Source organism: Thamnophis elegans, chromosome 3 (assembly GCF_009769535.1).
Source record: "Thamnophis elegans isolate rThaEle1 chromosome 3, rThaEle1.pri, whole genome shotgun sequence".
Taxonomy (NCBI): Eukaryota; Metazoa; Chordata; class Lepidosauria; order Squamata; family Colubridae; genus Thamnophis; species Thamnophis elegans.
In genome coordinates this window covers 116,019,698-116,034,130 of record NC_045543.1, presented here as the reverse complement: position 1 = coordinate 116,034,130, position 14,433 = coordinate 116,019,698, and the positions used below count along the sequence as shown (strand labels likewise).

Below are 14,433 nucleotides of genomic sequence, written 5' to 3'. Positions count from 1 at the left end.
AGAAATGAAAGTTTGGGGCAGTGACCAAATGGCTTATCAGAGACTGCTAAATTCACAAATAACAAACTAATGTTATTTATTTAAATAAAATACATGTCTAAAGTAGATTTGGTGGCTTTTTGTTCTCCATTGGAAGATGATAGCCTCAGTTGACAACACAGGAAATAGTGTTTTCTGATGTTTTTCCTTATAAAAAACTCAAGTCTAGTTTTAGTTCCTCTAGTTTTAATGTTTATCCTGTCAAAATGGGAGGATATTATGATACAAACTTTCAGCAATTGTGGCCAAGATCCTGAAATTGGTCTAGGTCAAATAAACTGTCCAACAGACTATCAAATGAATTAGAGCAAATAAGAAAACTCCTTGTAGACACATACTAACTTAATAAATTATATACTAAATTGTAAGGTAGTGCACTATTATCAAACTAGAAGTTGGAACATTACTTCTTCAAAAATATATGGTGAAGTATTGGAGATTCGTTACTGCCAGTTATAACAACGTAGTTGTCCGATGATGACTGCCCTTGTTGAGTCTCAGTATGAAGCAAACAGGTCAAACTCAATTTTATTTCCTCTCTTTGATTCAAGAAGGTAGAACCAGTTTGCCACCAAGTCTATTTCCTTTACACTTAAGTGTTGGAAAGTGCATTGTTTTCTCACTTTAGATACAAGACCAAGGTAAAGAATTTTCTGAAATAGGCCTTTGGCTTTTTTCTTGTAATCAGTGTGTGAAAATTGAAAAATAAATTTCTGGCCCAAGGCCATTCTATAAGCCATTCTATATTTTTAAGGGCCCAATAAAAATGGGCTTTTATTTGCTTCTATTTTTGAAGCGCTATTTAGGAGTCCCACATAATTGTCTTAAACAACACATAGGGTTGTGCAAAATATTAGGAAATAATTATACAAAAGTTATATGTGGAATGTCTATATAGCTCCAATCCATGAATTATGTAAGATTTTCTTCAGCAATTGACATGTTTGTTTCATTCAAAACATGAACTACATTTATAGGATAAAAACTCGTGCTTTTTTTCCAGCTATTAATGTAATAACTGAAAAAAATGTGTATTTTTCTGCCGAAGCTTGGCCAATCAAAGAATAGTTTTTACTTCTAAATACATGAAAATTTGACTGCCTAGGACTCTATCAAAGGGTTAGTTTGTGTCAATTATCATTAGATTGACAAAGAAGCCTACATTCAATCCAAATATTTCTTCCCATATGTACTTCTAGGAAAACTGCTGTTGATTGATTGGTGTCGTTACTGATAAAAATAAGGTGCTTTTAACTGCTGCAAGACGTTTCCCTAGTATGACTTTGGAATGTTAAACATTCTGCTTCATCGTTTGAGATCATTATGACTACCTTCAGTACCAGGATTATAAAGCATAATAATTAAAATAAATCATGCTCACAAATCCATATGGTTTAAGTCAGTGTTTTTCAACCACTGTGCTGCGGCACACTAGTGTGCCATGACATAGTGTAAGGTGTGCCGTGGGAAAAACACTTTATATATAGTCAATATAGGCACAGAGTTAAATTTTTTTAACATTTTCTAATGGTAGTGTGCCTCGTGATTTTTTTCATGAAAAAAGTGTGCCTTTGCACAAAAAAGGTTGAAAAACACTGGTTTAAGTTATAATTAACTCTTTAAAGGCAGTGTAAATAAAATAAAGTAAAATATTGACAATTATGGAAGTTTCCTCTTCCCTATAGGGCAGCATTACAAAAATGAACCAATACTATGAAAAGCAATAACTGCCTAAAATGAAGCTGAAGAGCTTCTTGGGGTGAAATATATATTTTTCTTATATCCCTGCAAGATGCAAGTTAGTGTCATTAAACTTCTTTCTATGATTATAATTTTTAAGATATAAATTGCAGACTTTTGAAGAGTGCTGTAAGGAAAAGACTGAAATTAGAAACCAAGGTATATATGCTAAATTACAGAATATGTAAATAATCATAAAACCCCAAGCAATTAATAAGAACATAATTCTTTTAACCATTGTATAGAAGATAAAGCAATTTTGTGAGTACTATTGTTCCCCTTCATCTCAAATAAATTTTCAAATGGAAATATTTAAATGACTTGGGCCTCTTATCTTATATTTTCCAAATCATATTACTTAATACTTGGCATTTACCCTCCCTTATTAATGTCAGCTTTATTTGTACATATGCAGATTTTACTGATATATGAGTTATGGATTAAAAAACTAACTGAAATTTGTTATTCATTAGCAGTAGAAATAGAGTTGCATGGCAGCATGCAACAATAAAATACCGGAATTCATCATTCAAACAATATTTACTAAGATTTTTTCTTAAATGCTTTTCTACATACTTTATAATTTATTTTGAGAAATGTGTAGACTTGAACACTGTGACTTCTTAGCCTGCCACAATTTTTATATACAATGGGCTTTAAGCAATAAACTTAAGAATTACTTTTAGTCAGAAAACTTGACTATGATAACAGCACGTGGTGTTGATCAATAAACTACTGCTACTGTATTCTTAACTGACAACTGAACCTGTCTTCTCATCCTAACAGATTATGAACAATTGTACTCTAAAGGGAAAACTATTGTACAGCAGCCAGTGTATATGTTCCTACAAACAAGCCATTTTTATAGACTCACGCCATTTTCATATTCTTGCAATAATTAAACTATTATATTTTAAAAAAAAACACTCATGCAGTTTTCAAGGCAAAAATCTTAACTATAAAAGCCTGAGAGCTTCATATACTTCTCCCATAAATTTGAAATCTGTGGATGCAAAATAATGCAAAGATTTCTGTATCTTTGCACAGAATGTCTGGTAATAGATTAGTAAGGACCCAGTGAAATTTGAAACTTCTGCTGCAAATGATTACACAAAGTTTAGCATGATCCACATATCACCTTCACTGTAGAAGTTCATGTTTTGTGCCATGGGAATATATTCAAATGCAGTATATTTATTGTGGACACAACTAACCATCAGCGCAGTATGGACATTATGGGGTTTTCCAAACTTTTAACAGTTACATTTTGCAATTATGACTTATTGCCACAGAACCCTGTATTATCTGGGATTACAACTATGAATAACATATTACAGTATGTTCAATTTTCCAATGAAACAAATATCTGATGCTAATATAACCAATATTATTTTTCTGTCAAACTGTTTAGTGTTCCTATGTTAATTGAACTCATACTATTTTAAGCTTTCCTTCAGAGGATAATATTTTAGATTATATAAGGCAATAAGCATCTGAAGAAATACACCTGCCAAGTACAGAATAGTAGGCATCACTTTAAAATAGCCAATATTGTCATTAATAAGACCAGGGAATTTGAAGAACCAGTTGTATTGAGCTAAGATTCATAACGTATTTAAACGTTTTATGTTTTTTTCCAACTATTTGTTAAAAGAAAAAAGGACAATCTCTTGTTCAAAAAAGTAAGTAAAGTTACTATACGCATTCCTACCAATATGCAACCTTATAAAATATTCTTGGAACAGGACAACAAATTAGTATAGTAAATAATTTTAATGTGATTTTTGCTAAGATAAAGGGATCTTATCCTTTTCCAAGCATAAAGTACACTTTAACAGAAGGAGCTGGCCAAACTCAAAATTCTCCTGAATTGAGTTTTGATCACTTTTAACAGGACAAGACAAGCCTTGATGCAGGAATACTGTTTAGTATTCTGACAGTACAAAATGAGCTGCCTGCAGCTATTACTCATGCTGTTTAGGAATACATTTCTTTAAGTATTCACTGTATTGAAGGCTTGGTCTCCTTTAGACGATTATCCTGGGGTTAAAAATAAATTATTTACAATAAAGTAGGGTATTACATAATTCAAATATATTTGTAACAATGAATGGGAATAATGAAAATGGAAGGGGGATGAAAATGGTTATAATTTTACAACTTAGAAGTAAAATCTCATTTCAATTTTGCATTCTCCTTAAATAAAAGTTTCTTAGAGTAATCAAAGAACAGTCAAACAAATAGATAAAAATAATTTTAAGTGTTCTCATTATAAAATATTGCTTCTATAAATAAAATGTATAACTTTATTATAACTCAGCCCTGCAATTAAAAAGTTACTGTAAGAGAACAAACAAACACTAATTTAAAAATATAAGGTGTTTACAGTATCCATGGCCTTCTAAGAGTTTTGCTATATATTGTTTTATAATGCATTAGGACTGTAACAAATTTTTAAATACATGAATTTCATTCTTAAGAGTATTTTCCATTAAACATTTCTCACTTTCAAACTAATTTGTAGTTTGAATTATTAGTAGTTAAAATGCATTTTCCTTTCAAATCTATCTCCTATGTGAAATGAATTCCCGTTGGTGTAACAAGAAATTTATGTCAATGTAGCAGTACTTTTTCTTAAACACTGATATCTTCAATGGAGTCAGACTTCATACTTGTTCTAGTAAATTATGCTGGGAAGAAGCTTGGCTGCAAAAGCTGCTGACATGTTTCACACATACTGTATGTAAAAAGTAAGTGAAGAATCAGAAAATATTTTGAAAGGTTCTTCTCAGAATTATGCAAAATGTGCACTTAAATAATGCAGCTTTTGGTCCAACTGAAATCTTCTACTATGAATTTAAAAAATGTATTCATACACATATCAAATATTTTCTCAGAGTAAAATTCTCCTAAAGTGATGATCAAACTGTTGATTATGAATGTTCAGAAGTGAAAGAAATATCTTATTCATTGGAATCCTCAGACCTGTTAAAATAAAAACAGAGAAATTTGAAAAACTGCTTGAAAACTAGTCTTCGAGCTACATTAAAATTGGCTACCATTGAAAGCATTTATTCTTTCTTCCTATCTTAATTAATCAGCTTTGTTTTGGGGATATCTTATCACAATTATTTTTTAAAAAAATGTGCTAATGAAAAAGGCTTGCATCAGAATTAAAGACACACAACTGAACAATGTTCCCACCTGGAACATTGGCTTCTAATAAAAAATATAGTTAAAATGTTTTACAGAAAGAGAAATGGGAGCAAAATATATAGCATATAAGATTTCAGGACTGCCAATTTCAAATAAAATCCAAATTGTACTTCAGTCTCATTTCTTAAGCATAGAGAAACAGTAAATAGGGCCCCATGGATAGTTATCTTCACAACAAAGAAATGCAGGATGATTGAGAACCTCTGAAAAATAAGATGCCGAAAAGACGATTGCAAACCATTCTAATGAGCAAAACGCAGTCACTTTAGGAAACTATTATGGATGCATAGGGAGCTTTCAGCTGAAGCAATGTCACCTCATAAGTCATTGGAAGCATGCCTTCTCTGTCATTGTGCTTCCATTATGGAACTTCCCCCTCTTGTAAATTTGGATTACCTTGACATTGCTGGCTTTCTGGAAAAAGATGAAGACACATGGGGTAGCCCAGGATATGTGTTTGCTATGAAAGTAACACAATTTGGGCCTCAATTTGGTTTTTTAAGTTAATTTTAATTGCGTACAAGTGTTTTATCTCTATTTGCCAGCCAAAGATCCATTAGTTAGATTGGGATTTGTATAAATTTATTTAACGATTAAAATAAGACTCTGAAAATATATGTTGGAGGAGCATGGACCAGAGCCAGCTGGAGATGAGACTACGACCTGATTGAGCCATGTGATGGACTTGTGACCTGAGGGGCAAGAACTTGGGGTTTTGATTTGGGTGGGGAAAACTCTGGGTCCTTCAGAGTTGGGTTGTCAACAGCTGTGCCAATATGACATTCCTAATAAATTTGTACTTTGATTGCTTTGGGTCTGTTACTTGGAACCCTGACAGATGTTCCTTGTGAGGAGGGATAGGGTGACCATCTCCCAAGCAGCCTCACAGACCTCCTTTGAGCTTGTCTCCGCTCTATTCTCCATGCCTTCGGATCAAATGGGGGAAGGTGTTCCTCATCAGAGGGAATCTGCTGCGTCTCATCGCCACTGCCTGTCCACAGCCAATCCTTCCCTGTGTTTGAGAGGGCAGGCAACTCCCCGTCCAGTTGACCACCTCTTCCAATCCCTTAGGGATCTGGGATAGCATTGTCCTCAGTCCCTTGCCCCTCCAAACATTCCAGGGGAGACATGCCATCCCCACTGGACAGTTCCAATTTCAATTCCTCCTCCTCCTCCGAACCAGGATCTGATGGGGTCATGACACATCATCACTTGATGCTAAGGGGCAAAATTTAGGCATAACAGTATAGTGCTGGAATTAAGGCATTCAATATTAGACTAGACCAGCGATGGCGAACGGTCGTGTGCGGGCGTGCCGCACCCATAAAGCAATGCACGACCCCCAGCACGCATGCGCGCATAACCAGTGCAACCCCTTATTTTTTGCATGCTTTTTTGCCCTCGCCAGGCTCCAAAGGCTGTATAGGAGCCTTGGAAGGGCAAAAGCAGTCCCCCTGCCCCCCAGGAGGCTTCAGGGAAGTTCCTGAAGCCTCCAGAGGGCCTCTGGGGGGGACTGTTTTCACCCTCCCCTGACTCCTATAAAGCCTCTGGAGCCTGGGGAGGGCGAAAAATGGCCTTAAAAAAAGGCTAAAGTCAGCTGGTCAGCACCTGAATGTGTGCTGGCCAGCTGACAGGGCAATGCCTCGTGTGCCCTGACAAATGGCTCGGCGTGCCACCTGTGCCATAGGTTCATCATCCTGGGATTAGATAGATCCACATTTAACTATGGAGCTCACTGGATGACGCTGAGCACATTCAACTCTTGACCCAATCTATTTTTTGTCAGGCTGAAAGGAGGTGAGATTGTTCTGAAATATCAAGAGAAATGATACAGTACAAATGTAATAATAAATGATAAAGTAACAGACCATCAATTTTGTCAACATATGAAAATGGGTACTGAAAAAGAAAGCACTTGTAATGCAGTTATTTTTGCAAGTGCACAACTCTTTGTTTTAAATCCTTCTAACAGAATATTGGCAAAAGACTAAAAATAGCAATCTTAGAATAGTTGTTTGGAATAAGATTATTATAAGAAGTCAATGATCATTGGCAGTAGACAGGCATAGGAGGCACAGGAAGAAGCCACAACTGAATAGCAATATATCAGCTCCACATGTCAAAATCTTCAGGTCAAATTTGTGGCATCTCTAGTTAAATGGATTTGATGTATCAGAATGACCATTGGCTTACCTGAAGGGTCCTTTTCTGTGCGCTGCGGAAGAGTCCAAGCATGGGTTAAAATCTGTCCTTCTGCCTAATGGACTGGATTGAATTTCTGGCCACACCTCCTAGTCTCCTTTAATATTCAGTTTTTCAATTAAGGCATGGTCTGTGTAAGACGAATCTGGAGTAGAAATCCATCGAGATCACAGAGTAGAAAGTCCGTTCTGATGAAAGAAGGCACCCCAGCACACAGAGAAGGCATCTCTTGCAGCACACAGAAAAGGACCCTTCAGGTAAACCAATGATCATTTTTTTGTGCGCTGCTTGGAGAGTCCAAGCATGGGACATACCCAAGCAAAATATGTCCAAGGGCGGGAAAAAGGAGCAACCCAACCCTACTGAGGCATAGAGACAACTGACTGTAAGACTCTTCTTCCAAAGGCAGTGTCCGCAGATGCAAACTTGTCCAATTTGTAGTGTATGATAAACAATGATGGGGACACCCAGATAGCCACCTTTCAGATTTCCTCTATTGAGGCCTGAGTGGCCCAGGCCGCTGTGGTGGCTGCATTGCACGTTGAGTGTGCTGTCACATGAGAAGGAGTTGGTCTCTCCTGTTGCTCTTAGGCAAGAGAAATGCACCCCTTGATCCATCTTCCAATGGTGGACAAGGTAACCTTGCGGCCCATGGACGACGGATGAAAGGCAACGAACAGGGCCTCAAGAGCGACAAAATGGGGCTATATGTTTGATGTACCTCTGTCCTACGAACATCAAGGGACTGCCAATGATGCTCCCTGGGATAATTTGGATGCAGAGAAAAGTCTGGAAGAACTACCTCCTGTGCCCGGTGGAAATACGAGTTGACCTTCAGTAAGAAGGATGGGTCGAGATGCAGAACAGCCCTGTCTGGATGTATGGTGCACAAATCATCCTGAACCGACAGGGCCACTAGCTCCGAAATCCTGCGTGCTGACGTAATAGCAACAAGGAAGGCAGTCTTAAGAGTCAGATGTCATAAAGAAGACTGACGGATTGGTTTAAATGGCACATTGGTAAGAGCTGTGAGCACCGTGGGTAGATCCCAGGAGGGATAACGGTGCATACCTGGGGCTCAGACTGGAGGCCCCATGCAAGAAACTATGCACTTCCGGGTGTCTGCTGAGTGACCGGCCCCTACCGGATGAGAGCACGGTAGATAAAGCTGCTAATTGGTGCCTCAGCGTATTAGGGGCCAGGCCCTTATCAAGGCCCTCTTGGAGGAAATCCAATATCTATGGCAGCGAAGCGGTAGCAGACTGAATCTGCTGCTCCATGCACCAGCGAGCAAAAGCAATCCAGGTGGCGTCATAGAGTATTGTAGTGGAAGGTTGTCTGGTGGCTTGATTAGTCCTGATGACCTTATCGGAGAACTTGGCCCTCCTCAGGCAGCCCCCCTCAAGTGCCAGACAATTAGACTGAACCACTGGGGCTCCTTGGCTGAGAGAGACCACTGGGGCTCCTTGGCTGAGAGAGACCGACTCTTGTGGAATTCTCCAGGGTCATGCGATCGAGAGCCAAGTCCGTCTGGGCCAGTGCGGTGGAACCACGAGAACCTCTGCCTGCTCTTCCAGTATCTTCCTGATCACTCTGGGAATGAGAGCCAATGGAGGGAAAGCATAAAGTAAGCTGGCTGGCCAGGGGCAACATAGAGCGTCGATTCCTTCTGTTCAGGGGCACTGAAACCTGGTGAAGAAGCGAGGTAACTGGGCATTCTCCTGAGTGGCAAACAGGTTGAACAGGGGAGTGCCGAACCTCTGTGACAGCTGCTGAAAAAGCCGAGGATGTAACCTCCACTCCGAATGATCCAGGGTGGTCCGGCTCAGCCAATCTGCCTGACATTGTTCACCCCAGAGATGTGCTCCGCCCGCAGGGATTGCAGGTGTCGTTCCGCCCAATGCCCGATCACCTCCGCCTCTGCCATGAAGGGTCTTGGCCTGGTTCCCCCTTGTCGGTTTATGTGCGCCTTTGTCGCAATGTTGTCGGTAAGGATAAGGATATGGTGGCCCTGAATGTCCTTCTGGAGTAGTCGAAACGCAGTCGCACTGCCCTCAGCTCCAACCAATTGATGTTGTGCAAAAGATCGTGTGCTGACCACTGTCCCTGCGCAACCTGGTTGTAAAGGTGGGCCCCCCAGCCGAAGAGACTGGCATCAGTTGTGATAGTCAGCCTGGCCAGTCCTTTGAAGTAGGTCCCCTTTGCCAGGACCAGAGACTGCCATCACTTGAGGGAGCGAACCACCTTGGGGGGAAGCTGCACCCTGGCTGGTGAGTTGCTGGTTTTGGCCCTCTTCATTGGAAGAAGGAACCACCACAGATCTTTTGAGTGAAGCAGTGCCCAAAGTACAATTGAGAGGCACAAAATCATTTTGCCCAGTAACAGCGACAAGGTGAGAATGCACAAGCTGGGCGAGAGGCGTACACATTGGGCTAGTTCTTGGAGGCCGGTGATGCGGTCTGGAGACAGGAATACCTGGCACAAGGCTGTGTCTATCACGGCCTCCAGGTGCACAAGTCTGATGACAGGAGTGAGATGGCTCTTCTCTAGGTTGATGGTAAACCCATAGCTCTGCAGTCTGCATGGTGATACGAAGGTTGTGCACTGCTTGTGCTGCTGACGACAACTGGATCAATATGTCATTGCATTTTGAATTTTTTGTAGACCAGATGTTCGTTCAACTTTTTCAAATCTAAGATTGTTTTCCACCTCCCCGAGCTCTTGGGAACCATAAAAAGAATGGAATTGAACCCCCTGTGCTCCTACTGGGGGGAACTGGTTCTAGGGCCCTGATTTCCCTTAGATGACAAATCTCGGCCTCCATGAGACCCCATTTGGTGGCACCCTTGGGAGTCGGGCAACGAATGAAGTGGCGTAGAGCGGGAGAGAGAAATTTTAAGATGAGGCCTAAGAGCACTGTCTGAAGGACCCACGCATACGAGGTGATCTCCCATCGGGTGGCAAAGAGTTTCAGTCATCCCATTATGGGAGGGTTGGGATGGTGGTCACTTATTTCACCAGAAGGGCCTGTTTCCAGACACCACGCGAAAGGGCCGACGGGAAAAAGACTGGTGGCGGGTTCTATCCCAAAATGTCTGCCTATCCTACGTGCGATCTGACCCCTGCAGGTAAGAGCGCTGAAAGGAGGAAGTACTAGGATGGGGATCGACCGTGTGCCTACGGAAATAGGAGGATAACCTGTGGTCTGATTTTCAGGACATGGAAGGCATCACCTTCCACTTATCCTTGTTCTCAATTAGCACAGAATCTAGGGCCTCCCCAAATAGCTTGTCCCTCTTGAAGGGAATGGAAGCTTGGATCTCATGTCTGTGTTTCAATGCAGAGCCAAAGGAGCCGGCGAGATGAGATGTTGGAAGCCATAGCACGCGAAGCGAACTTCGCCACATTAAGAGTGGCATTCGCCGAATATTCCACAGCGGCCAGGATCTTATTAACATCATGACGCAATCTAGCATCCCCTGCAGGTAGCCTAGTGAGCAGCTGGCGAAGCTAAGTTATGGTAGCTCTGTTAAAGAAAGAGGCTGAGGTGGCCGCCTTAATGGCCCACGCTGCGGCTTGATGAGTTTTATGACAAGCATGTTCAGTCCTCTTGTTCTCAGCCTTAAGGCCCTCCAATAATTCGGGTGGCAGCACCGAAGATGAGGTAAGGGCAGCTACCAGAGGGTCGATAGAGAGAAGCTTAAGAAGCTCTTCCATGGTAGGATCCACTGAATAGAGGCACTTATCATTACTACCAGGAGTGGCTAAGGTCCCTGGTTGCACCCATTGGCGCTGGACTACATCCTTAAATAGTTTGGGAGAGGGAACAATCTCCTGTGCCGGAACCTGTTCATCGAATAACTCCTTGCTATGGTCTGCTGGATCCGCAGAAGGCTGGTCTGAGGCAGCTGCCACCTCCATGTGGGTGGATACCTTTGCCTTAAAAAGAATAGACTTAAATAGCGTGGGTTTAAACAACCCAGCAAAGGCTGGCTTGTCAGGGATCATGTTCTCGTCGTCGAACAACTCTTGATCCCCAACATCCTCCTCATCCCAAACCGACTTTGCACTGGTGTGGCCAGAATTTCTGGTGTGGCAAGAAGTTCAATCCAGTCCATTTGGGCAGAAGGACAGAATTTAACCCATGCTTGGACTCTCCAAGCAGCACACAGGAAAACTGGAGAAAAATATCCTTGAGTTGCTTTCTATTGGAATCCAGCATCATTAGCATTTTTGACCCAGATGCAGAGCCATTTAATATGCTTAACTACTGCAGACAGAGCTATGGATGAGACCAACATTTGCATCTAGAAACTGCTCATTTAATATAAAAATTATTCTGCAGTAAATTTTACACCGAAAAAATACAGTTATTGTATTTTTACTAGGCTATATTATTAAATGAAAGCTCTCTTAACTGAAAAACACATTTTAAAGACCTCAGACATGGCCTTCATTTTATTAAATTTACCAGTAATTAGCTACTAGCATGCCAATTCATTTATTAATTTGATAAGGGCATCTTTGTCAAATTGGTAACAACCATGACAGCAAGTTGAATGTAAAACTAACACAGCAAATGTTTGAATTCAGTTTATAATCCAGAAATCAGATTAAGACTTAATGCCCTAAATTGAACCTTCTACTATGTGAACCTGATAAAGTTATATTGTAACTCAGAAAAACATATGCCTTTTAATAAAATTTGTACATCTGAAAATTCATCACCAAACATTTTTGGCTGACATAGGCCACATGGCTTTTCTCTTATGTTTAATATGTTTATAAATTCTAATAGAAGATAATATATGTAGCTCAGAGTTGAATTATGGAAACGTTGCTTTTTATTTGCTTGCAGATGTGTTTTCACCCAACTAAGTAATGTGTCAGGTGACAAGGAAGCATTAGCTGGAAGGGACCAAAGATAACTTTTTTTCCACAGTGGCCCCTGCTCAATGGAACATCCTTCCTTTGGAGATTAGAATGGCCTACCTCCTGTTAGCCTTTCATAAAGCCCTAAAAATCTTTTTTATAGCTATACGTGCAAGTTTTGTGGAGATGTGGTTTTCTTCTTGGTAAATTTGCTGCTTTAATTCAAAAAATTAATAGCTTATGGCAATTGCATTATTGGTTATAAGAGCATTTTAATTCCAATAACTTAAGAAAATAAAAAATAAGAAAATGTAAACAAGAAAATGCTTACATTGTCTGTAAGTCTTAAGGCACTCTAATATTTTCTCTCCTATGGAGGAAAACTGATATTAGTTCCTGTAAAGGCTGCATCACCTAAGAGGCTTCTACTATATACTTATGGTAAAATTACCCTTAATTCTCCCAGTCTGTGCATGGTAGATTCTCTTCCTCATCTTCAGACTCTGGTGATGCCTCTTTAATCCGTCGTAGTGCTTCATGGATGCTGCGAGTTAAAGGATCATCATCAGGTAAAATTGTGAATGATTCTTTCATAATGTCCTTTTGAACCTTCTTCAGTTTCACGCCTTTTCTTATCTGTGCCAGGATGTTATTGCTGTCATCTTCATCGGGAAATGGGGGTAGATTTCTCTGTTCAACCTTCCTCAGGTGGAAGCTGCCACGTTTCAGGGAAGCCAAAACTTCATCCATTGGTGAACTCACTATAGAAAATAGTAAGACTTACTAAATATAAATTTACATACTACAAGTTTTAATTTTATCTTGTGTGCAGTATTCAGATTCAAAGTGAGAAAGGTGCTTGATAAAAGTGTGCAGGAATCAGATCCAAAATGAGAAAGGTGCTTCAAATCTAGTATGGACGCACTTGCCTTTTTTGGATCTCCTTAAAGCCACATATCTTCTTGTTTGCACAATAGCGGCAAAATGGTCCTAGGAAAATCTATGTTTAAATTAAGGGACTGACAATATCCCAGGTCACCTAAATGACCTACATAAATGGGATAAATAATTCAAATTATAGCACATTAAATAGTTTCAGGCAAGCAATAACTTTGCCTTCATTGAAGGAAAAAATAGATCTTAAACAAAATTTGCTTATTTCTTCTTTGGATGCATATTTTTGTTAATTTTCCTATTATAAATAAAACAAAGGAAATTGTTTAGACTATAGAGGGAAGGGAAGATATTTTTCAAAAATTATAAATCTCTACTAATCATTTATTGAATACAGTATATGTCTACTTTTTGAGGTTGCAATTTTTTAAAATCTTGAAAGAAGTATCCTTCATTAACTTGCCCCTGAGAGGGAGACAACAATGGAGATATATTTAAATAATAGATAGATATAAACCTGATGTTTTTGGATGATTGGTGGAAACAATACTAATATTGGAATCATGTTGTTATTAAGAAAAAGATTCACATGGTAGTAATCCAGCATTCCCAATCGATTAAGAATGTATTATTAATCTTCCCCCACCCTCCCATAAAAATTAAAGTTATATTACAAATGCTTTTGAAAGATCCTTTGTTTCAAATATATGGGCCTAGGCAGATATTGTTCATGGAATACAATCTCAAAGTTTTATTTAGTGTGACAAGCTAATGATTTGAAATCTGGCTATTATTTTTGATTATTAGCCAAGCAATAGTAAACAAACACTGGTTTTACTTTTTACGTAACTTCATTCAAAATAAATAAAAAATTACCTCTTCTTCTTTGCAATCCTTCTATATCACCAGTTTTCTTCAATTTTTTCTTGGCACTGACTAATTCACTGCTATCAAAAAAATGAGCTGATGGTGCAATAGTGAGCAACGGAGCTGGCTTCTCTGCATTGCTTTGTTTAACAGGACTGGTGCTTTTTTCAGAACACTGAGTAGATTCTTCCTTGGTGGGCAGAGGTGGTGGTGGTGGTGGTGGTGGTGGTAGAGGAGGAGGAAATGGTGCCTCACTAATTGTTTTGGAATGAAATTCATTACTAATGACAGCTGGAAGAGAATCAGTTTGAGAAAATTCAGATGTAACACTACTGGGAGATAGAAAAATATCTTCAAATTGTCCTAAACTTGTAGACTCCTGTTTTTGTAAAGGCTGGATTACTTTTTCTTGCTCCATATTATCTGTCTGTGTAGTTACTGGTGAAGATGGTGGATGTTCTAGACAAGATGTTGAAGTGGCTGTACTTTTTCTTCTTGCATGAGTCAGCCGAAGTCTAGTTGATTTAAGAATTACTTGCCCAGGATAGCGCTAAGAAAGAAAAAAGAAAGAAAGAAAGAAAGAAAGAAAGAAAGAAAGAAAGA

At 39.4% G+C, this 14,433-nt stretch overlaps 1 protein-coding gene across 2 annotated transcripts in view; it reads right to left on the bottom strand.

The window, feature by feature from the left end:
- Window positions 1-2,815: 2,815 nt before the first annotated feature.
- JMY (junction mediating and regulatory protein, p53 cofactor) overlaps window positions 2,816-14,433 on the bottom strand; it is a 59,599-nt gene continuing 47,981 nt past the window's right edge. Inside the window, exons 9-12 of one of the 2 annotated variants that reach the window (XM_032212557.1) lie at window positions 13,840-14,380; window positions 12,521-12,830; window positions 12,401-12,439; window positions 2,816-4,764 (exon numbers count right to left, since the gene is read on the bottom strand). In XM_032212557.1, coding sequence (XP_032068448.1) covers window positions 12,523-12,830; window positions 13,840-14,380 — 849 coding nt within the window. In that variant the 3' untranslated portion in view covers window positions 2,816-4,764; window positions 12,401-12,439; window positions 12,521-12,522. The remainder of the gene's footprint in view (window positions 4,765-12,400; window positions 12,440-12,520; window positions 12,831-13,839; window positions 14,381-14,433) is intronic. The other variant, XM_032212556.1, reaches the window with a different exon arrangement.